The 19,443-nt window shown below is 52.4% G+C and overlaps 8 protein-coding genes across 8 annotated transcripts; 5 read left to right on the forward strand and 3 right to left on the reverse strand.

The window, feature by feature from the left end:
* Positions 1–1,766: 1,766 nt before the first annotated feature.
* Positions 1,767–3,668, forward strand: BO95DRAFT_374907 (C2H2 zinc finger protein; the record flags this gene model as incomplete). The annotated part of the gene is made up of 1 exon (XM_025583123.1): positions 1,767–3,668. One exon carries the CDS (start codon positions 1,767–1,769, stop codon positions 3,666–3,668), a length of 1,902 nt encoding a protein of 633 aa, XP_025437207.1.
* An 892-nt stretch (positions 3,669–4,560) lies between these two features.
* Positions 4,561–5,703, reverse strand: BO95DRAFT_424125 (SRPBCC family protein; the record flags this gene model as incomplete). Its single annotated transcript, XM_025584657.1, has 3 exons — positions 5,381–5,703; positions 5,077–5,317; positions 4,561–4,973 (listed from the first exon to the last, which is right to left on the reverse strand). Exons 1-3 carry the CDS (start codon positions 5,585–5,587, stop codon positions 4,561–4,563), a joined length of 861 nt encoding a protein of 286 aa, XP_025437208.1. The 5' UTR covers positions 5,588–5,703.
* Positions 5,704–5,823: 120 nt separating this feature from the next.
* BO95DRAFT_485998 (Stk19 family serine/threonine-protein kinase) lies at positions 5,824–7,193 on the reverse strand. The gene is made up of 2 exons (XM_025590435.1): positions 6,588–7,193; positions 5,824–6,511 (listed from the first exon to the last, which is right to left on the reverse strand). Exons 1-2 carry the CDS (start codon positions 7,138–7,140, stop codon positions 5,940–5,942), a joined length of 1,125 nt encoding a protein of 374 aa, XP_025437209.1. The 5' UTR covers positions 7,141–7,193; the 3' UTR covers positions 5,824–5,939.
* A 441-nt stretch (positions 7,194–7,634) lies between these two features.
* On the forward strand, positions 7,635–11,400 carry BO95DRAFT_447608 (putative alpha,alpha-trehalose phosphate synthase subunit TPS3). Its single transcript, XM_025587660.1, has 4 exons — positions 7,635–8,000; positions 8,081–9,464; positions 9,545–10,874; positions 10,937–11,400. Exons 1-4 carry the CDS (start codon positions 7,978–7,980, stop codon positions 10,978–10,980), a joined length of 2,781 nt encoding a protein of 926 aa, XP_025437210.1. The 5' UTR covers positions 7,635–7,977; the 3' UTR covers positions 10,981–11,400.
* A 389-nt stretch (positions 11,401–11,789) lies between these two features.
* BO95DRAFT_508554 (thioesterase family protein) lies at positions 11,790–13,019 on the forward strand (the record flags this gene model as incomplete). The annotated part of the gene is made up of 2 exons (XM_025591288.1): positions 11,790–11,901; positions 11,944–13,019. The coding sequence occupies 2 exons, from the start codon at positions 11,790–11,792 to the stop codon at positions 12,909–12,911; spliced, it is 1,080 nt and encodes a 359-aa protein (XP_025437211.1). The 3' UTR covers positions 12,912–13,019.
* BO95DRAFT_447610 (PaaI family thioesterase) lies at positions 12,806–13,949 on the reverse strand. The gene has a single exon (XM_025587661.1). It carries the CDS (start codon positions 13,809–13,811, stop codon positions 13,128–13,130), a length of 684 nt encoding a protein of 227 aa, XP_025437212.1. The 5' UTR covers positions 13,812–13,949; the 3' UTR covers positions 12,806–13,127.
* A 1,426-nt stretch (positions 13,950–15,375) lies between these two features.
* On the forward strand, positions 15,376–16,824 carry BO95DRAFT_447611 (uncharacterized protein). The gene is made up of 3 exons (XM_025587662.1): positions 15,376–15,910; positions 15,966–16,042; positions 16,099–16,824. Exons 1-3 carry the CDS (start codon positions 15,793–15,795, stop codon positions 16,504–16,506), a joined length of 603 nt encoding a protein of 200 aa, XP_025437213.1. The 5' UTR covers positions 15,376–15,792; the 3' UTR covers positions 16,507–16,824.
* A 419-nt stretch (positions 16,825–17,243) lies between these two features.
* On the forward strand, positions 17,244–19,365 carry BO95DRAFT_447612 (PCI domain protein). The gene is made up of 2 exons (XM_025587663.1): positions 17,244–17,591; positions 17,675–19,365. The coding sequence occupies exons 1-2, from the start codon at positions 17,339–17,341 to the stop codon at positions 18,865–18,867; spliced, it is 1,446 nt and encodes a 481-aa protein (XP_025437214.1). The 5' UTR covers positions 17,244–17,338; the 3' UTR covers positions 18,868–19,365.
* Positions 19,366–19,443: the final 78 nt, after the last annotated feature.

Raw genomic sequence — 19,443 nt, forward strand, 5'->3', positions numbered from 1 at the left:
AGAACTTGCGGTAACTTACATGTATGTACTCCAGGCTGTAGTGACTTAAGGCTCGAGGTAGGAGTATTTTTAGATTGTCCACTGGTGCCAGGATTGGTGGTGCTGCCCGTAAGGTTGACTGGATCTGGCCAATAACTTCCGAGCCTCAGTACTGTGACCCAGTACTAGCCACACTCCAGCCTCAGCTGCTCGTGTTTCCCTCCGCTTTCTTTCTTACCAACTCCATACTCTCTCCCTCTCACACATCCACTCTTACACCCACTCTCCGGTTCCCTCAAATCTCTCGCTCTCTCTCTTTATCTGGCCTATGTCTTAATTTCCTTCTCCTCTCGCTTTCTCGCTTCTTGGCCCTCTGTCTCTTCCTGATTCTCTTGCTTGATCGAAATCTCTTGAGTCTTACGAGTACGTATACACACTTTCATTTTGACTGTCAATTTGTTTATGGCAGGGATCTGGTCTTGTCTTCCCACCGCAGCCACTCTCCACAACAACCACAACAATAGCACAATAGCAATCATTTCCACTCTCCCCTCTACTACTTAAGGTATTCTTTGCCTCATCATTCCGTCTCAACTTTTCAGCCAATCAATTTCTCGGTCTTGTATTGGCTTGAATGTGTGCATCTTGCAGCAGCTTGTGGCCAAAAGCGATCAATTGGCTGGCATTGACATCCCTATCCAATACTCCGTACCGTTCATACGAAGCCTCCCCCTGCTTACTACTCCATCTCTGCCTGTGCCATTGTTCTCCATCTGGTTCACCATCTGCTCTGCATCTGCATTCAATCTCTCTAAGCTAGTTCGGCTGGTCACTTCTCCCCCTCCCTCTACCCTTCTTGACAAAATTGTGCGTTGAAACCGTTTGTTTGTTCCGCTCTTCTTGTCAGCCACACATTTGACCCCTCCAAGAGGTCCTTCAACTCCTCTTTCTCTTTCCCTCTTCTAGACGGGACCTCTCCCCGGCTCCCCAAACCCCTCTGCTTCTTTCTCCTTGTTCGGTCCGCTTATTCTAAACTACTGGGCAGGTGTCACCTTGTGCCTGAACCACATTTCTTTTTGAACATATATTTTGCATGACTGTGACTGTTCGTCAACATTCTTGTTTTGACAAGTGCGGGTTTTAGCTTTCTCCCTGCAGCCGTACTATTTCCCTCGAGGCCTTCAGACGGGCTTTTGCCAGATGAACTAACAACATCCCGGCCCGCTTCTTACTCAGGTCCGGACGCTAGAATCAGACATCTTCATCCTCTGATTGTAAAGGTCGCTCGCTGCTTCTGGACCCTTTCCATGCGGGGGAGTCCATTCAGACTTTTTATCTGATTATTATTCTTTTTCGTTTTTTTCTCTTTAAAAAAAAGAAGAAATTAACAAGCTGCAACACCTGACCCTGGTCTCGGCTGTTGAATGTGTACGACTCGACTGTCCAGCAGAACATTGCGCGAAGGCTGAATTGGACGTCTCGTCAGCTTGCGCCACACTCGGTTCGACCTAGGTGAGCGCCCCACGCGACAGCGCCTCCTCCTCCCTCCTCCAGCAGGACATCATGCATTTCTTGGACTTCTCTCCTCTATCGAGTACCTGCCCTCTTCGCACATCGTGTCATACTTCATCACGCTTCGTATCTCTCATTAATTCCAGTCGCTTGTCATTGACTCTCCCCATGTTTGGTTCCTGAAGACACTGACTGAACACACTGACAACAATTTTGCCGAGTTAGCAACATACTCTCGCCAAACCCCTCACGCTGGCGGGAAGTAATTATTATCGATGGCTGCGTTGATACAATCGAACAACGAACCTGTCTCCATCTCTGCCCCACTGCCCGGCTCGTCCGCTCCGATCCTATCGACCTCGTCGGAGTCGATCGCCTTCTTCAAACAACCGAGGCCTGATTCCAGCCTGACGTCTATCGCCAGCGCCGGATTGAACGTCTCTCGCTCAAGAGAATTATTACCGCCAATGACGACCGCTAGTTCAGTTTCCGGTTCGATGGACCGACCACTCGAACAGGAGAAGGGATCAGAGCAGCACAATTCGCAAGTCGCGAGGGAGGCACTCGGCGCCAGCGAAAAGCAGCAGGATAGCTCGGCGCCAGATTGCATACCTTTGTCCTCAGATCAAATGCAGGTAGATTCGAATCCAGCCCCGGGAAATGCGCCTAATGCCTTCGGCACAGCCGAAAATAACCCGACCCTGATGACTACCTCAACAGTAGCCAGTCCTGGTCCAATCGAGGACTCGGCCTCTCATGATGGAGAACATCCTCGCCATCGAGAGGGACTTTCTCAAGAACCAGGAAATAAGGCCTTTTCATACCCAATGCCCACAGCCAGCTTAAACGACCCTCGCCGTGGCCTAAGCCTACCCAATTCTGGCTTTCACAAAGGCCAGCGGTCACCGTCGGCAAAGAAGCACCGTTGCCCTTATTGCTCGACAGAATTCACAAGGCATCATAATCTTAAAAGCCACCTTCTCACCCATAGCCAGGAGAAGCCTTATGTTTGTCAGACCTGTCAATCACGCTTTCGCCGACTTCATGATCTCAAGAGACATACCAAATTACATACCGGTGAACGGCCACACATCTGTCCCAAATGTGGGCGCAGGTTTGCTCGCGGGGACGCGTTAGCTCGCCACAACAAAGGCCAAGGGGGCTGCGCCGGTCGTCGTGCCAGTATGGGAAGCTATGCTCCTGAGGATGAATACGGCGACGCTACAGCTGCCGGGGCGGCGGATGACACCATGGATGGGCTTGTATATGCTGAACCGGAGCGTATGGATGAGGAAGAAGAACGGCGGCTCAATATGCCTAGTATCAAGAAGCACGATTTACCAACAGAATCGATTTCTCGAGCTAATACTGCGCCGAGTTACCCGTCGCGCCAGCCGAGCACGTATCCCCCCATTGCATCCGGCAGACCATCTCCAGGGGGTCTTTTTCCGCCACCTAGCCACGGTGGCTCAAGCGCGTCGACCTCGCCGATCTCGCAGTCGGCCAACATCGCGTTCCCACCCTCCGGTCAGCCATCGGGCTCGTCTGCATTCCCCACCAATATAACTGAAAGCCCTAAGCCACTTTCTCCCAATGCTTTATCGTCTCACCAACTCGGTCACAATCCGGAGAATAATGCCCAGCTGCACCGCGCTCATTCGCCTGGTCTTTCTCAATCTTTTCAGCAACAAGGGCAACAACCGTACAGCAGGGCTGGTCCCTCAGCGGCTTCAGGGCTGGGCCTTCCCCCTCCTCAACCGTCTGCCCCCCAGCTGCCCCCGCCTCTTGGCTTAAGCTCTTCTGAATCCCGGTTTGCGCTTCATTCACAGGGATCTGGGCCTCCGCCTGCCTCGACTGGCACCAAACATACCCCTTCCCACAGTCATTCAAGCAATCACAGCGGGCCATTGACCTCGAAACCAGGACCGGAAGCAGCTTTGAACAATGGCAGTCAGCTGCCCGGCTCTCATGAAGCCATTTATCTCGAGCAGAGTCGTGACAGAGAAGAAAAGCTCTGGGCATATATTCGCTCTGTCCATGAGGAGTTGAACGGTCTGAAAGCAGAAGTTGCTTCGCTAAGGGTACAATTGGCGTCAGCCAATGTTAATGCATTAGCAACCCCCAGCGTGCCGCCATCTCAGCCAGAGTCCGGTAGTGTCACTGCTGGACCACGCTGAACGATTTTCTCCATTCTTTCAGATTGCATCCCCTCGGCCCGCTGCCTACTATACATCTCTTGCTCTCTGGTCATGTCTCTTTTGTCTAGTGCTTAGACCCCACCCCAAAACTGGTCCTCGCCCCCACCTTTCTCTTGTTGACCACGAATTCAACGCTGCCCATATTCCTCATAATACCCGGCAATTGTGTCGGAAGTCATATACCTTGATCTCCTACCGGACTGCCAATCCTGTTATGCTCATCCCATACTCTTCTTACTTCTCTCTTCGTCTTCCCGAACTCAAAACCTGGACGCCGTTAATGAACAGTATCCCATTGCCGTGTGTAGACCCGCTGTCAGGTGGGTCTCATTTTTTCCCTTCGAATTTGCCTTTCAGCTTGCCATTAGCATCCCCGGCAACACCGGGCTTTTTCTCGTTCCTGTATCCTTAGTAATTTGTTGCCATATGCTTCATTCCGTGCTCGTGGCCACCGGTTGGACTAATAGTCAGGCCATCCCGGGATTTGGCCTTGAATGGATTCACTGTTCACTCTATTTGACTTTACCTCAAGCGACACCTGATGCCGCATCCATGTTACACCCTACTGACTGCGGGAAATTGCCCTCCTTCAAGACTTCTATTTATTGGGCGTTGGTTCTTTTGACCATGCTACTTGTGCATCCACAACCTACCAGTCCACAGGCTGTGAGTAGTGAGTCAGGCTCTTCAAGCGGTCGTCGTGATTGTTTCGGTGGCTCTCTTTTTTCGTTGCTGGCTCCAGATCATCGGCCATGAGGCTTGGAAGGTAGAGATATAGGATCAGACCAATGTAAATCAGTGCCGTTAGGCCTATACAGTTCTTCAGCCCAACCTTTCTGAATGTGATCTGCGCATGATCATATTTGCCTTTTTATGACCTTTTGCTGGCTACCCATTTCATGAACAAGCCAACATCCGCCACTACAGCCTTTGGGGCTCCGCCCAGAGTCCAGCTTCGTTGCACCCAGCTCGGGATGGCACCGCCAGCATTAGAGGTGGTGGCCATTGTCCAGGTAACAACGTCGGTGTCCGTCTCGGAAGAAGTGAACAGCACCTGTTCGACACTCGCGTACGCGGCAAGTATCGCATTTGGGGGCTGGGCGGCCGTGACAGCAAAGAGAAAGTCTGACAGGGTCTCGGCCGGCTCCACAGTCGAAGACAGTGGGATTTGCACGGTAGCAAAGCCGCTCCGATCGCTCGGTTGGTCCGCGGAGACGACAAGAACGATGAAGGTGCGCGGGGCGATGAGAGTCCTCGGATGGAAGGTATGGGTAATAACATTTACTGGTCGCAATTTCAGTAAGCAAATTCAGGCGAGGCGATCGCTGTGAGAGGCGTCGTTTGCAGCCAGGCAGGTTGCAACAACAAGGGGGACGACTTAACTCACCATGGGTTTCCACCCGCTGCCACCCACCTTCGACCACTGACTGTAGTGGCCACTCTAGCAATGTCTCGACGGCGGTTACGCTAGGCGTGTACTCCATCTCATGTGCGGAATGGTTCTCCCTCAGCCCGGCACGAAACTCCGCCGAAGATGCGGTGCCATCGCGGGCTGCGTTCTCGTGCACGCTTGTGCGACAAATCCAAAACTCAGAGCCGCGTTGCTGCTGCTGCTGCTGCTGCTGCTTCTTTGCCTTCTTGGGACCCGTGCCGGAGCAGGCTTTGGGGAGCGAGCATGTCGAGAGGAGGACAGGGGCTGCAGCTGGGGGTGAACGGCGTAGTTTATGGGTAGGATGGAAAGTGGTCGGAATGGCAGATACGAAGGACTGAGCTTCGGTCAGAATGTCGTGGAGGAAGTCGCGCAGAGGTGGTCGAGTTGGCATCTGAGTGAGAGAGGGATGGTCCGGTAAGACGGAAAAGGAGGATGGCTGGAGACGAATGTATGATGGTGGTGACATGATGAAAATGGAATTTCAATGAGCGATAGGGGAGTGAGAGGAGAGAATGTAATTTTGGGAAGATGAGGGAGGAAACAAGAACGAAAAACAGCAAGCTTTGAAAAACTTGGATGGGGACCTTCCCCTTGCTATCTATATATGTGTCGGTCGCTGTCTGGTTACATACCAACCATCCCGCGGAGGGCGGGGAGGGGGGTGGGAGAAGAGAGAGAAAGAGAGATACATACATACATATTCGCGCGGGTTCAATATATTGTCATAGGTCTCATGCTAAGGAGACATCTCACCTACTCGTAGTACACCGTATAAACATCAAAGGGTATCAAAAATCAAATATGTCATCAGTCCTCCATTAAAGACTGCGCACTCCCGGGCCAACACTGCCCGTATCAAAAAGCTCAATAAGCCCGGCTCCAAGGGCTTCCTCAAGAGCCCAACGGAAGCTCATCCCGTACAATTGCTTCCACTTTTTCGTACGACCGGGTAGAATCCCCGCAAACTCTCCCCTTATTCTCTTAGCAATGCTAAAGCTCTGACCATTCTCGACGGCTCCGTCCCATCGGTCGCGAAGAAGGTACAATGGCACCTCCCGCGCACCCGACCGATTCAAAAGCGAAAGAAGGTGGGACCGGCTGGCAGCCAGTAGACGAAGATATGGTCCCGTGTTCGGTAAGGAAAGAAAAAGGGTCGCGGTTTGAAAGAACGTGTTATGCTCAGTCACGGCATTGTCGCTCGCCGCAGCAGCTACAGCTGAGCTAGCCGGCAGTGCAGGAAGTGACGTGACGCCCGAGGCGCCCTGGGTTAAGGACGAAGAGGAAACAAGAAACCCGGCGCGAATCAAGGCCATATATTCAGGTACCGTGAAGACGCTACCAGGAACGGCAGGGTTATTTCCGATGCGACTTAGGACTCGTCGGAATTTCTCTAGAGAAAAACAGTTGACACAGTCAGCAAAGTCTGTTTCATCATTTGTTTAAGAGGCAGTAGCTAGTGCCAGTACCTTTCAACGAGTCCTCCAAAATAGGATTGTCTTGCACCAGCTGATCCCACTCTTCAGCGAGGACCAGACAATCACCCAGGCCCGCAGCATCGCTGCCTCTTCCTGGCACGATCAAGCGTCGTACGCGGCCCATGGAGATCAACTCCATGATTTCTTTTTCGACTTTGGTCGGCGCATCGAGTAGCGTATGTACGTGGGCCACAGAGGCAAGCGGGGGGATCGACCGGCGGAGATTCAGCACTTCGGCAATGCGGGTGCTACTCATCCCTGCCCGCTGAGGGACATCCTCGAACATAGTTTTCCGGATGGAGTGAATCGCCTGCATCACATCGATCGCGGGGGCAGTCTCTGAGATGTACCGCGACAGCCCCAAGTCTGGTAAGAAGCCTTGATCATAATCATCTGTGAAGTTGGGATTGGGAGCATCTGTCGACGAGGCCGTGGCTTTGCGACGCGGATGTGCGGCGAAAGGTGAGACGCGCGGCCTGACAGAGTTTGACTTTTTGTTCTTCTTGATTCCAGCGACAGGGGCAGAGGTGATCCGCAAGGGCATGGCCGGGTGAGTGGTACGATATGGAAGTACGAAGTATAGAACAAGAAAAAAAGAAGAGCAGCCAGCAGAACTAAAGAAAGTTGGGGGCCTAAGGCTGTTGCAGGGACCAGCGATTAGCGATTATCTGCTATCACGTGATAGACAACGTAATTTCTGAAAATACCGGACAGGGTATGGGTATGTATTGTACATGAGAGGTTTTGGTTAACCAAGTACATACAGTACAGTCAAACGACCACCATGGATGTGTAAACGGTAACCATTGAAAAGTTGTGCACCTAAACTAAGATTCAGCCTGGAATTGAATCGGTTGTTTGCCTATCTTTCACTTCTTGGGTTCAATTGCGCAGTACAGTACTCCATACACTACCAGCTCTTTCCAAGGTTGTCTAGAACTCTAGACCCACTCCTTTGACAAAAAGAACTAGTTACTATTAAGTTATTACATAAACGTGACATGAACTCTTTTTTATTCTTCTAATTCTACCTGATAACTTACTTCACATGACGTAGCCATGAGAACTTGAAACCCAAACCTGGCTTCTCTTTCTCGTCCTCTTCCTCTTCCTCTTCTTCCTCTTCTTCCTCTTCTTCCTCATCCTTTTCCTTTCACTTTCCATCTTGAGTCTCTGTTCTTTCTTTCACACTTCCTCCTACGTTTCCCTCTTTCTTCTTATTCCAGAACTTGCTCTGGCTTACCTTCATCGGACCTCCACCCCAATCACCGGTCCTCCATTACTTGCTACCATTTTATGACCATTTAGCTTTTTTCTCCTTGCTTCCCCCCGCTTCATCCCCACCAGGCCGCACCGGGGACTTCGCCCCCTCTCTGTCACCATGACTATCTACATTGCTTCATTGTATGTCGTCAACTAGGCCTCCCCTCCATTAGGCAAAAACTTCGAGTGTAGGTTCTGATTAACAATCCATGGAACTTCAGGTTTCTTCCTTATACGGTAGACTTCCATGTGAACGACCCGCAGAATCATGAAGCCAACACAACGACTAGCCCACCGCCGACCAACCCTGTGCAAAGCGTTGCTGCCACTCCAAGTGCGGCTGTGAGCTTGTTTGAGAGAAACAATGCCAATGTCAAGCCTGGAATCACCCCTGGGCCTGCATCAGAACATGAACAATTTTTTGCGGCAGACATCGCCAAGGCTGAACTGGAGCACTCCGGCTACCCGTTCCCCAGTACTGATCGGGAAGCAAACCTATTGACTGAAAGCGAAGCTCATTCACCTGCATGGGGCTCAACCCTTTCTTTAAACCAGCCTCGACCACGCGCAGCTTTCCCGGCATCGCCTTCTATCCTTAAGCACCAAGAACCCATAGCGCCAGGGACGGAACCTGCCAAGGAGAAAATACGTACAACCCCGCAGCCGCCGACCTCGTCTACTACCGATCACCGTCGGTCTCAGAGCCGGAAGAGCTCGTTCTCCGACGCTGAATGGACCATTCAGACTGCGGAGCAGGGCAATGGAGGACTGCGCAACGCTGTGCGATCCGCCACGGATGCTGGCCAGTTGGAGGACAAGGTCTGGGTGGGCACGCTGGGCATGCCTACTGATGCACTGCCCCAATCAACGAAGGATTCCATTGCTCGGAAGCTCGAGGAAGAGTATGGGTCCATGACGGTTTATGTCAGCGACGGCGACTTTGACGGTCACTACACACACTTCTGCAAAACAATCCTCTGGCCGGTATTCCATTACCAAATCCCTGATAATCCCAAGAGCAAGGCATATGAAGATCACTCTTGGATCTACTATGTCAAAACAAACCAAGCCTTTGCTGAGAAAATCGCCCAGAAGTGGAAGCGTGGCGACTCCATATGGATTCAGGACTACCACCTGCTTCTTGTTCCGGCCATGCTGCGGAAGCTGCTGCCTGACGCACAGATTGGCTTCTTCCTGCATATTGCCTTCCCATCTTCCGAGGTGTTCCGTTGTTTGGCCCCTCGCAAGGAGCTCCTAGAGGGCATCCTCGGTGCGAACCTGATCGGATTCCAGACGGACGAATACTGCCGTCATTTTCTTCAGACATGTAGCCGCATCCTCTGCGTAGAGGCCACTAATGAAGGGCTTCAACTCGAAGATCGATTCGTCAATGTAGGCAAGTTTTCCATTGGCATTGACCCAACCTCCTGGGATCAGCGGCGCAGGGCAGCCGATGTGGAGAGGTGGATCAAAACCATCGCAGAGCGCTACGAGGGCAAGCGTCTCATTGTTTCGCGTGACAAGATCGACCAGGTTCGAGGCATCCGACAAAAGCTGTTGAGTTATGAGCTTTTCCTTAACACTTATCCCGAATGGCGTGATCAGGTATGGCTATAAGCCAATCTCTTCCTCGTCCCTTGGCTTGTCCCTCAGCATGTGATAATGGTTTCCTAATGATGATTCAGGTTGTTTTGATTCAAGTAGCGACGAGCACGACCGAGCAGCCCGAGCTCGAGGCCACCATTTCTGACATAGCGATGCGGATTAACTCAACGCATTCCACGCTGGCCCACCAGCCACTGGTCTTCTTGAAACAGGACCTAGCCTTCCCTCAGTATTTGGCGCTGATTTCTCTCGCCGACGCGCTGATCATCACAAGCCTACGTGAAGGTATGAACTTGACTAGTCACGAGTTCGTCTACTGCCAGGACGGTAAATGGGGCAACAACAAGAAATATGGATCGCTCATTTTGAGTGAGTTCACTGGTAGCGCGTCTGTGTTTGGTAACCATGCGCTCCTGGTCAATCCTTGGGATTACCGGCAATGCGCAGAGGCGATTCACACGGCGCTGTCGCGGAGTGAAACAGAGCGGAAGGAGGTTTGGACGCAAATGCACCAGGCAGTGCTGCAGAACTCGACAGCCAACTGGGTCAAGTCGTTCAGTGAGACCCTGAACCGTGTTTGGAACGAGCAATCGTCGCGTGAAATAATGGCCGTGCCACGCTTACAGATGAACAAACTGGAGGAGATGTATCAGAAGTCGAATCGTCGATTAATAATTGTGGATTACGAAGGCACCCTTGCATCTTGGGGGTCTCCCAAGAGCATAATCGTGACCACGCCCCAGCGAGCCATCACTACGCTAGCAGAGCTGACGGACGATCCCCGCAATGTGGTGTACGTGATGAGTGCCCGTATGCCGGAAGAGATGGAGCGCCTGTTCCGCCTGGTCACTGGTCTGGGCTTGATTGCAGAGAATGGTTGTTTCGTGCGGGAGCCAAACTCGGAAACCTGGCTCAAGCTGACGGACAAGACTCAGACAGATGCCTGGAAGACAGCGGTGCTACAGATTCTGGATTACTACCAGGAGCGTGCTGAGGGCAGCTGGATTGAACAGCGACACTGTTCACTCGTCTTCCATTACGGATCCGCGGAAGACCAGGTAGCGGCTGCACGACTGGCGTCAGAGTGCGCTGGGCACATCAATGATGCCTGTGCCAACCAGGGCGTCCATGCCATTCCCGTGGAAGGAGCCCTTGTGGTCGAGCCGATGGGTACAAACAAAGCGTCGGCGACGGAACTGGTGTGGCGGTCGTGTCTCAAGCAGAGCCAGCAGGATCAGAGCGTGGCCCGTCCTGATTTCTTGTTGGCAATTGGAGACAGTCGCGACGACGAGCCTGTATTCCGATGGGCCAATAAGCTGGAGAGCGCACAAGCGATTAACCACGTCGTGACGGTAACACTGGGCTCTCGGAGCACAGAAGCCAGGGCTACCCTAACCCAAGGTGTAACTGGTAAGGCTTCTAGCTCTGCATGCTTTCACGTGATTGTGACAAGTGGCTAACTCATTCAATAGGAGTCTTGTCGTGCTTGGAACGATTGGCTGAGCACAAGTCGTAAATGACTCTCCATGCATATCCCAACGCGAACCCGCACATACAAATACACAGACGCGATGACGCATACATCCATAAGCACACGATGACACGATTGCAAGACAAATAATTTCACATCTGCATAGGCATGAGTACACGGATACATGCAAAGAGATGGTCGGCCAACCGCGGGGTTCTTCTAATCGTGGACGTACAGCACCATGCTTGACCTTACAATGGAAAGGACAATTATGCCAGTCTCGTAGGCAAGCCGAATAACAGAGACTAGAAAAGCAGTCAGGGAATTCTAGAATGGGCTGGTGCTAAGGACAGAGAGGATCGGTTGGAATTGTTCCTTGAGTTGGAAATCCTGGCGTTCACTATTAGACCGACCTTGTTTCTAGAGTAGTCAATGCAAACCATAATTAGTCAATTAGAGAAACCCATTTTAATTTGAGTGTATCAAAACATTTTTTGAAGTATGTACCGGACATATCGACGAATACAAGACTTTGCTATATACAGCTTGTACAGTACAATACAGTACAGTACAGTACAACTCGCTCCTCGCCATACCTACATTATCTGTCGCGTTTTTTCTCCGCTTTTCATTACGGCTGAACAGCCGAGGTTCACGGCTCATTGCGACATCCGTCAATACTTCCCTTCCCCGTCTCAAGAGTTCGTCTATCGCTTGTCCCTATTTCCTAATCCCTGTCTCTTTATCAACTCATAACGTCTATGTGCAGGTCATACGGCCTGGAAATTTTTGCTGCTGGCTTGAGTACCATACGAAGGGGAAGGATTTGAGCGCGTCCGAACTCTATGAACGAGATGGCGGTAGCACCTCCGCACGGAACCGCCTTTGAGGCCGCAATCCAAGTCAAACCCATTAACTCACATCAATACTCGGCCCATCTCCGGCAGGATTGGTGCATCGGAGCTGGTAAGAGATCATACCCATTGTTTGGAGTGTGTTGATCGGCAGCGACGCCACTTTTTTCGCTCTCGTCCCATAATTCCTACCATACACTGACAAGGAACCACAAAACAGTGCCGCATGGAGGCTATACGAGTGCCATCCTCTACCGCCTGGCGCTGACACACTTTGCTCATACGCATCCGCTGCAGTATCGTGGTCCCGCCACACCGATTGCCATGCAACTGACCTTTCTGCGCCGGACGGCGGTGGGACCTGCCTTGCTCAACGTGCAGGATGTCAAGATCGGGTCGCGGACGAGTACGATTCACGTGACTCTGACACAGCCCCGGAATTCGGGCAGAGGGGCCGGTTCGGAGGAGGCCGCTCCGGAAGAGCAAGAGCTCAAGATAGCGGGGTATATCACAGTCAGTCCAGCTCATGCGGAGGTTGGGTTGACGGCCCCAACGGGCTGGATGCCCCTGCCAATGCCGGCAAGGGGGTCGCGGCCCGATGGAGGTGTCGATCTGGTGGCGTTGGGGGGGTCAGGGCGCGACGGCGAGTGGGAGCGGATCAAACTGCCGTTTCCTGAGTTCCGGCGCGCGACGCAGCATGTGGATTTGTACGGTCCCCGACAGCCCAAGACCATGGCGGCTGTGGATCAGTGGGCTCGATTCCGACCGGAGGGTGATCAGACGGCGCGCTGGTCGAACGAAGCGTTGGTGTACCTGACTGATACCTTTCCCCTCGCGTTGTCGGGGCTGGATCAGAGGGCTGCGACGGCAGCAGGCGACGGCGAGGCCGGTGGTCGGCATTGGTATCCGACGGTGGCCTTGAACATCGATTTCAAGAAGCGGCTGCCAGCTACGGGGGAGGCCTGGTTGTACAGTCGAGTGCAAACGGTGTCGGTGCGGGACGGTCGGACGGACCTGGGGGTGACCGTAATGGATGCAGCGGGGCAGGTGGTGGCCGTGGCGACGCAGGTGGGCTTGGTGGTGAGCGCGAGCCGCAATCTAGGACGTCAGCCGAAGTTGTAGAGGTCTTTGAAGGGGTCTCGAGTGTGTGTATATCAATAGATAAAGCATCTATATCTTCAGTAAAGGTATATAGACAAATGAAGAGATATACATAAATCTATCTAGCTAGCATCAATATATGCAGGAAAATCGCAAGGGATCGCATTCTATCGACAGGCTCTATGCGCTGTGCGAGGCCTTGAGTTCTGTGAGATGGCACCTGAGACGCCACGCGATTCACAAGGCTGCTTTCGTTTGAAGCCAAAAGGCAATTGCATCGGTTGTCACGCGTAGCGGGTCCTCGGCCGTCTCGCCTGGCTGCAGAATTTGAGCATGCACCCAGAACTTGCGACCTACCCGAGCCAATACCTTGGCCTGGACAAGCGCATAGCCCGGGACGGCGACGGGTACGCGATAACGAATGTCAAGCTGGGCAGTGTACAGCATGCCGCGCGGGTGGTGGGCGGAGAGAGCCCCGGCGGCGCCTGTCTCGGGGGCGTGCAATGCAACGGCATAGGACATGGCCTCATCGATACAGGTCGCCAAGAGACCGCCATGAGCGGTCGAGGGATGACCGGAAACCCCTGGGGTGGCTAGCTGCAGGACTAAGTAGAGATCTGGGTTCTCAATTCGAGACACCGAGTTGGGAGCGGGCCAGACGGGGGCAGTATCAGGGAGGGGTGCGAGCAGCTCCGGTTGGCGACGAAGGGTGCAGACATGGGGAATCGTCAATGGGGAGGCCAGTGTACTGGCAAAATAGCCATCCTCACCTGAGTCGGATTTGAAAATGCGGGACCAGGTGCGGATGGGAAAGTAGTCGGGATGATGCAGCAACCGGATCACCACCGGGGGAACGGCCGCCCGAAATGGTTCGAGGGCGGGGGGATGTGGTTGATTGAGGATGGATATCGAAGGGGACATGACGTGGGTCAGGATCTGGGGATATGGAAGAAAGGGGAAAGGAGAAAGAAAAGAAGTATTAATTAATCTACCCCGAAGTTAGTTGATGCGACAGAGAAGAGGATGGATTGGATGTCAGAAAGTATTCTTCTTATCTGGATAAGAGGAGGGATTCTTCTAGTTATGGTCAGGTATGGGTGAGGTGTATATTACAGTTTATATTTGGGATAAGATATCTATCTGGTTGTGTACAGTACAGTATTGTACAGTATTAGGTAGTTTGTTTTGTTTGCCCTTTATCTCTCGCTCTCTCTCTCTCTCTCTCTCTCTCTACGGAGTGGTTCGCTTCTGCTCTGGATCCTCGGCTACGGAACTCCTCGGGTGATCTACTGTAGTTACACCTCAGTCCCTCTTTTATTGCCATGGTACTGTACTACGTACTACCTCTCTGAACTGTAACAGCAAATCACTTTCACTGGCATCACTTTTGAAGTTCCATTTTTATTCCCATGATGAGTGGGCAGCTATGTCTTTCCATTCAAATAATTTACCCAAATTATTGGCAACTGAGCGACTGAGCCCGAGTCTACCGAGTCTACTGAGTGGCAGCAGGGCAGGAACAAACTCTTTAGTGCCGGCCCTAAACCAAGGCCCCCAAACTCAATTGGGCCTTCCTTCTGCTTTTCAACCTCGCACTCACTTGCAGTGGTTCCACCAACCTCCAACCTCTCTTCATTATTCATACCATACCACTGGGCTGGGCAACATTCCTGGCCCAAAGCCAGGGAGACAAGACAAGACACTATGTATACTTACTGGGTAACAAACTGAAACCCAAAGAGAATAGGGGAGACTGTCCTTTCCCCTTCCCCCGCCACAGCTGCAGGAAGGAGTTCCATCTTGCGCATTGCACGCACGGCCTACTTAGTGGCAGTGAACGAGTTTCTCTTTTGTTCGCCCGTTTCATTTCATTTCAACTCGAACCAAGCTCCCCTCGCATCCTAGGGTAGCCTTGACCAATTAAATCAGTAACTAGAAAGCGTAAAAACAAGGCACCAGCCATACTAATAATTTCCCGCCGGACAATAATGGGAATGAATCCAGTGAGTGCCAAGGGCTGGCTCCATCTCCTCATTCATCATTGACAACGGAGTCGACTAGTCATCTAAGACTACTCACTAGTGCACCGAAAATTCCCCAGTCTGGTTCTTATTGATCGTAATGCTAGTAATCTGGGTGTAAGTATCTGGTTTCCAGATCATGCGGGAACCATCAATGAAGACCACGATTGAAAAATTAGAACTAGAATTGAAGGAAAAGAAGAGCAGCGCGCGTGTGCATGTAGAAAAAGGGGATATCGAAAAGCAACCAAAAAAGAAAAACAAAAAGAAAAACAAAACAAAACAAAACAAAAACACGAAAAATCTTGAAAAGGAGGGGGAATTAGGAAACCTAAATTGAAAAAAAATAAAACATATACACAAACTAAGTAAGTAACTTGAGTAACTTGGAACTTAAATCACTACCGGTAACTCAGGTATGCAGAGAAAGACTGGAGAAGGAAGGATGGATCTAAACTGGCTGTGGCACCTTCTCTCCTCTCCTCTCCTCTCCTCTCCAACCTGTTAATAGCATTATTATTATTACCGCCGGACTGCTGTAAATAGCTGTAGCTGAAGCTGTCGCGGTAGCTGCTGTTGCTGCTGTTGCTGCTGTTACTGCTTTACCCTCTTGGCTTAGCTTCTTTCCTTCAACTTCCTTTCTCCTCTCTTCCTGCTCTCTTATCATCAATTCTTCTCCTCTCTTCTCCTCTTCTTCCTTGTAAAACTTCTGCCGTTCCCCCTTCCCCTCCCCAGAATAGTAGCGTCTCTTTATAACTTCTACTACGTACAATTACCCCATACCAGCTCTTCTTACCTTGCACGTCTCTTTACTGCGACTGTGATATACACATCACCATCCTACCCTCGCCCATTCGAATATCTACTTAATCACTTTCATCATGTTGGCCTCCTCGCTCTTCGCCCTCGGTCTGGTCGCCTCGGCCACCGCCGCTTCTACCGGCAACTACACTCTACCTGATGGGTTCGACCTGAACGCCATCTCCTCTGGCACCCGCGGTATGCTAGTATGCGATGTCGTCTTCCTCACCCTTCACTGACTCGTTGATTCTAGCCTCTTGGTGTACCGCGGAGCGCAACTCTTGCCCTGAGATTTGTGGTGGAGTCGCTACCAGCAACTCCTGCGACTCGGTAAGCGCATAGCCGAACCAATTGAAGAGAACGAACCGCTCACCATGTCGCGACAGACTACCTTGGACTTCTCCTGCATCTGCTCCAACGGTTCCGCCGCCGACGTGTCGCTTTATGCGCAGACCGTCCCCTTCTTCGTTTGTCAGGCCAATTATGCCCAGTGCATTAGCAACTCGTCCAGCTTGACTGAGGAAGAGCACTGCAAGGACTATGAGAAGACCTGTGGCACCCTGAATGCGTCGGCTGCCTCGACCACCTCGTCCACCACCTCGAGCGCCACCAGCTTGACTACGGCTACTAGCACCAGCACTAGCTCTGACAAGTCTACCACGGCTACCGGGACCAGCACCTCGAGCAGCACTAGCAGCTCGTCCACGGCCAACGCTGCCGTTCGTTTGGCCCAGGAGCATGCCACCGGTCTGTTGGCCACCGCATTGTTTGTGGGACTGCGCCTGGTGTTGTAAGTGAAAGACTTGAGAGCGAAAACGACCCGAAGGAAGGGGCGTGTTATGTGCAAGCGGGTCAACGAACACCAACTGATTGGGACCGTTCGCATATTTTGATGCCTGTGGGTGTGGGGTTAGAGTGCTAATTCTGCCTTCCAAGACATTTCTCCGAGTCTGTGTAGTGGTAATACCATGTTTCAAGGGGAGGAAGGGGTGATGGTTGTTGTGGTGGTTGTATGTTCTACGACTTGATGTCAAATACGATTATTCCCCGCTGGGCGCCCATAGGAGGGGTCGATCCTTGCACATTAATTTAATCCGCCATTGAGCTGATTCGTTTTTCTTTTCTTTTCTTTTTTTAAGTGTATAATAGTTTTGTTGTTGTTGTTGTTGTTGTTGTTGTTGTTGTATTGTTGTAGACGGAGGAGCATCCCACAGTATTCCAAGTAACTTATTGATGGTAGAAGCGGCGCCAAGAGTTTTTCCCACAACGGAATGGAATTTTCTCCACCGCCCAATCTCTGCCTGCTTGTAAGTTCTTTCTTTCCCTTCCTTTTCCATCTTCGCTTCTTTCGCTTCTCCTCCTCCTCCTCCTTCTCCCTCTGCTTCTCTTTTGGATCTTGTTTCCTTTCTGGTGGAACGCCCCTCCTTCTCCTCCCCCCTCTTATCTCCTGTATCTCAATTTTCTTTCGGTCTTCTCCTTTCCCCTTCCCCTCTCTCTTCTTTTCTCTCTCTCCTCCTCTCCCCCTCCCCCACCCCCTCCCCTCCCCTCTCCCCAAAGTACGAACCTCCTCCTCTCCGTACAACCATTGATCGATCTTTCGACATCGACTTCTAATAAACCACCACGATGCCCGCTCCTTCCACCACTCTCCTCATTGAGGGCTCGTTCACCGAACTCGCCGATGAGTTCGCCCAGTACATCGATGCTCTTCGCAAGCCCGACGCCGCCGCGTCCAGTCTCCAGGCCGACATCGCCCCACTGTTGGAACCTCTGCGCCAGCAGGAACAGTCTGGTACCGAACCTGATCGCAAGCAGCGCGATGAGGTTCTGAAGAAGCTGGTCTCCGCCGCTGCCGTCCTGAATGCGGCCCCCGAGAAGGGTAAGCAGTTCTTTGGTTGTTGCTGCGGAACGAAGAAAGACACAAAAGACTTATGACAAATGGACGCAATTGACGCAAACCAGAGATCATCTCCGCCTACAACCTCCTCGTCCACCTTGTTCACCAGGCCTCCGATCCGGACATGTTCCTCTCCCGCATCTGCTCCTACCTCGCCAAACCCATTACCGCCTCTCCCCAGTTCGGTCCCTCCCTGGCCATCTCCATCTTGTCCACCATCTTCAACACCCTCTCTCCCACCGATTCCAGCCGCTACCACGTTCTTCTGGCCATCGTTGCCGTCATCCGCCAGGCCGGTGCCTCGGTCGCATTCGACGCCCTTAAGCCCCAGCTGACCTCCCAGCTGCCTGCTTGGCTCGCCGCTTGGGAGCTCGAGGCTGAGGAGGCCCAGCGCCTCCACCTCGCCATCGCCGATGCCGCTCAAGCTGCCGGTGACGCCGAGCTTTCCCAGTCCCATGTCGTCCGAGCCCTGCAGACTATTCCCGCAGCCCAGGCCTCCAGTTCCGAAGCCCGCGATCTGGCCGTTCGTGCCCTGACTTCTGCGCTCACCTCTCCCGCCGTCTTTGACTTCACTCCGTTGACCGCTTCCGACGCCGTTCAGGCCCTGCGCGCCAGCGACAGCACCCTCTTCGAGCTGCTTGAGATCTTCACCGCCGACACCCTTGACGCTTACGAGGCCCTGATTGCCACCAGCCCTCTGACTGGTATCTCAGGTGGTGTGCTGGCCGAGGCCGGCGATGCTCTGCAGACCAAGATGCGCCTGCTCACCCTGGCCTCGCTGGCCGCTACTACCCCCTCCCGCTCTCTGCCCTATGCCACAATCGCCAGTGCTCTGCGGGTGTCGGACGAGGATGTCGAGAAGTGGGTCATTGACACCATCCGTGCTGGTCTCGTCGAGGGTAAGCTTTCGCAGCTGCGCTCCGAGTTCCTTGTCCACCGCGCCACTTACCGCGTCTTCGGTGAGAAGCAGTGGGCTGAGGTGCAAGGTCGCCTGATGGTCTGGCGCCGTAGCCTGGAACGCGTTTTGGATGTTGTCCGTTCCGAACGTGAGCGCTTCGTGCGCGAGGGGCTGCAGGCGGCCCAGGCGGCTGAGGAGGCTGCTCAGGGCAAGTCCTCCGATAAGGGCAAGTCGGGTGACCGTCGTCGCCAGCAGGGTAACAACAACAACAACAACAACAACAACAACAACAACCAGAACCAGTCTTCGACTCCGGCCGCTCCTGTCGCTAGTGCCCCCGTGGAAGCTGTGGCTGAGTAAATGATGAAAGGACGGAAATGCGGGGAAGGATCAATGACTGATGATGAGACCTACATACCTTGTTTTTTTTGTCTTTCGACCTACTATCTACCAGATACCACACCCTTCAAACCGCGCAGACGGAGCTAGGGACGAGCTAGAAAAAAAAAGACTTAAAAGTATCTCTGTGTCATGGCTGGGCAGCGGTGTTTAACGCTAATTCTTCGTGTCTTTGGATTGGGTGTTTGTGACTGATTTGTGTTTAACGCTAGAATTGTTCTATTTCACTGTCGGATCGAGATGGACGGTTTGATCGCTTGTGATGTCAGGGGGTGGTGTGCTGTACCTAGAACATGGAGGATGAATCAACCGTCAAGACGACCTTTCTTGTTGTATCTCCGCCCCCCATGGCAGAGGGACCTCACCTGGGGGATTTGTGCGTCCTTACGGAGGCAATGGCGGAGATCAGGGGCAGAAAACTCCAAAACAAAATGTAGAATCAGGCCGGTCAGCCCAGCAAAAAAATCTATAACAAGATCGAATTTCCAAAAATATATGCGGTGGAAATAGATATGAATTTATGTGTACTTCAGAACG

The sequence above is a fragment of the Aspergillus brunneoviolaceus genome, assembly GCF_003184695.1.
Source record: "Aspergillus brunneoviolaceus CBS 621.78 unplaced genomic scaffold BO95scaffold_93, whole genome shotgun sequence".
NCBI classification, from domain to species: Eukaryota; Fungi; Ascomycota; class Eurotiomycetes; order Eurotiales; family Aspergillaceae; genus Aspergillus; species Aspergillus brunneoviolaceus.

Excerpts from the sequence above, each read along its gene's own strand:
- BO95DRAFT_447610 (XM_025587661.1), bottom strand. The coding sequence starts at position 13,811 with ATGTCCCCTTCGATATCCATCCTCAATCAACCACATCCCCCCGCCCTC.
- BO95DRAFT_447611 (XM_025587662.1), top strand. The coding sequence starts at position 15,793 with ATGTTGGCCTCCTCGCTCTTCGCCCTCGGTCTGGTCGCCTCGGCCACC. Across the intron at positions 15,911-15,965 it reads CATCTCCTCTGGCACCCGCG|CCTCTTGGTGTACCGCGGAG; the intron begins GTATGCTAGTAT and ends CGTTGATTCTAG. Across the intron at positions 16,043-16,098 it reads CCAGCAACTCCTGCGACTCG|ACTACCTTGGACTTCTCCTG; the intron begins GTAAGCGCATAG and ends ATGTCGCGACAG.
- BO95DRAFT_447612 (XM_025587663.1), top strand. The coding sequence starts at position 17,339 with ATGCCCGCTCCTTCCACCACTCTCCTCATTGAGGGCTCGTTCACCGAA. Across the intron at positions 17,592-17,674 it reads GAATGCGGCCCCCGAGAAGG|AGATCATCTCCGCCTACAAC; the intron begins GTAAGCAGTTCT and ends GACGCAAACCAG.
- BO95DRAFT_447608 (XM_025587660.1), top strand. The coding sequence starts at position 7,978 with ATGACTATCTACATTGCTTCATT. Across the intron at positions 9,465-9,544 it reads ATCCCGAATGGCGTGATCAG|GTTGTTTTGATTCAAGTAGC; the intron begins GTATGGCTATAA and ends ATGATGATTCAG. Across the intron at positions 10,875-10,936 it reads CCTAACCCAAGGTGTAACTG|GAGTCTTGTCGTGCTTGGAA; the intron begins GTAAGGCTTCTA and ends CTCATTCAATAG.
- BO95DRAFT_485998 (XM_025590435.1), bottom strand. The coding sequence starts at position 7,140 with ATGCCCTTGCGGATCACCTCTGCCCCTGTCGCTGGAATCAAGAAGAAC. Across the intron at positions 6,512-6,587 it reads TTTGGAGGACTCGTTGAAAG|AGAAATTCCGACGAGTCCTA; the intron begins GTACTGGCACTA and ends GTTTTTCTCTAG.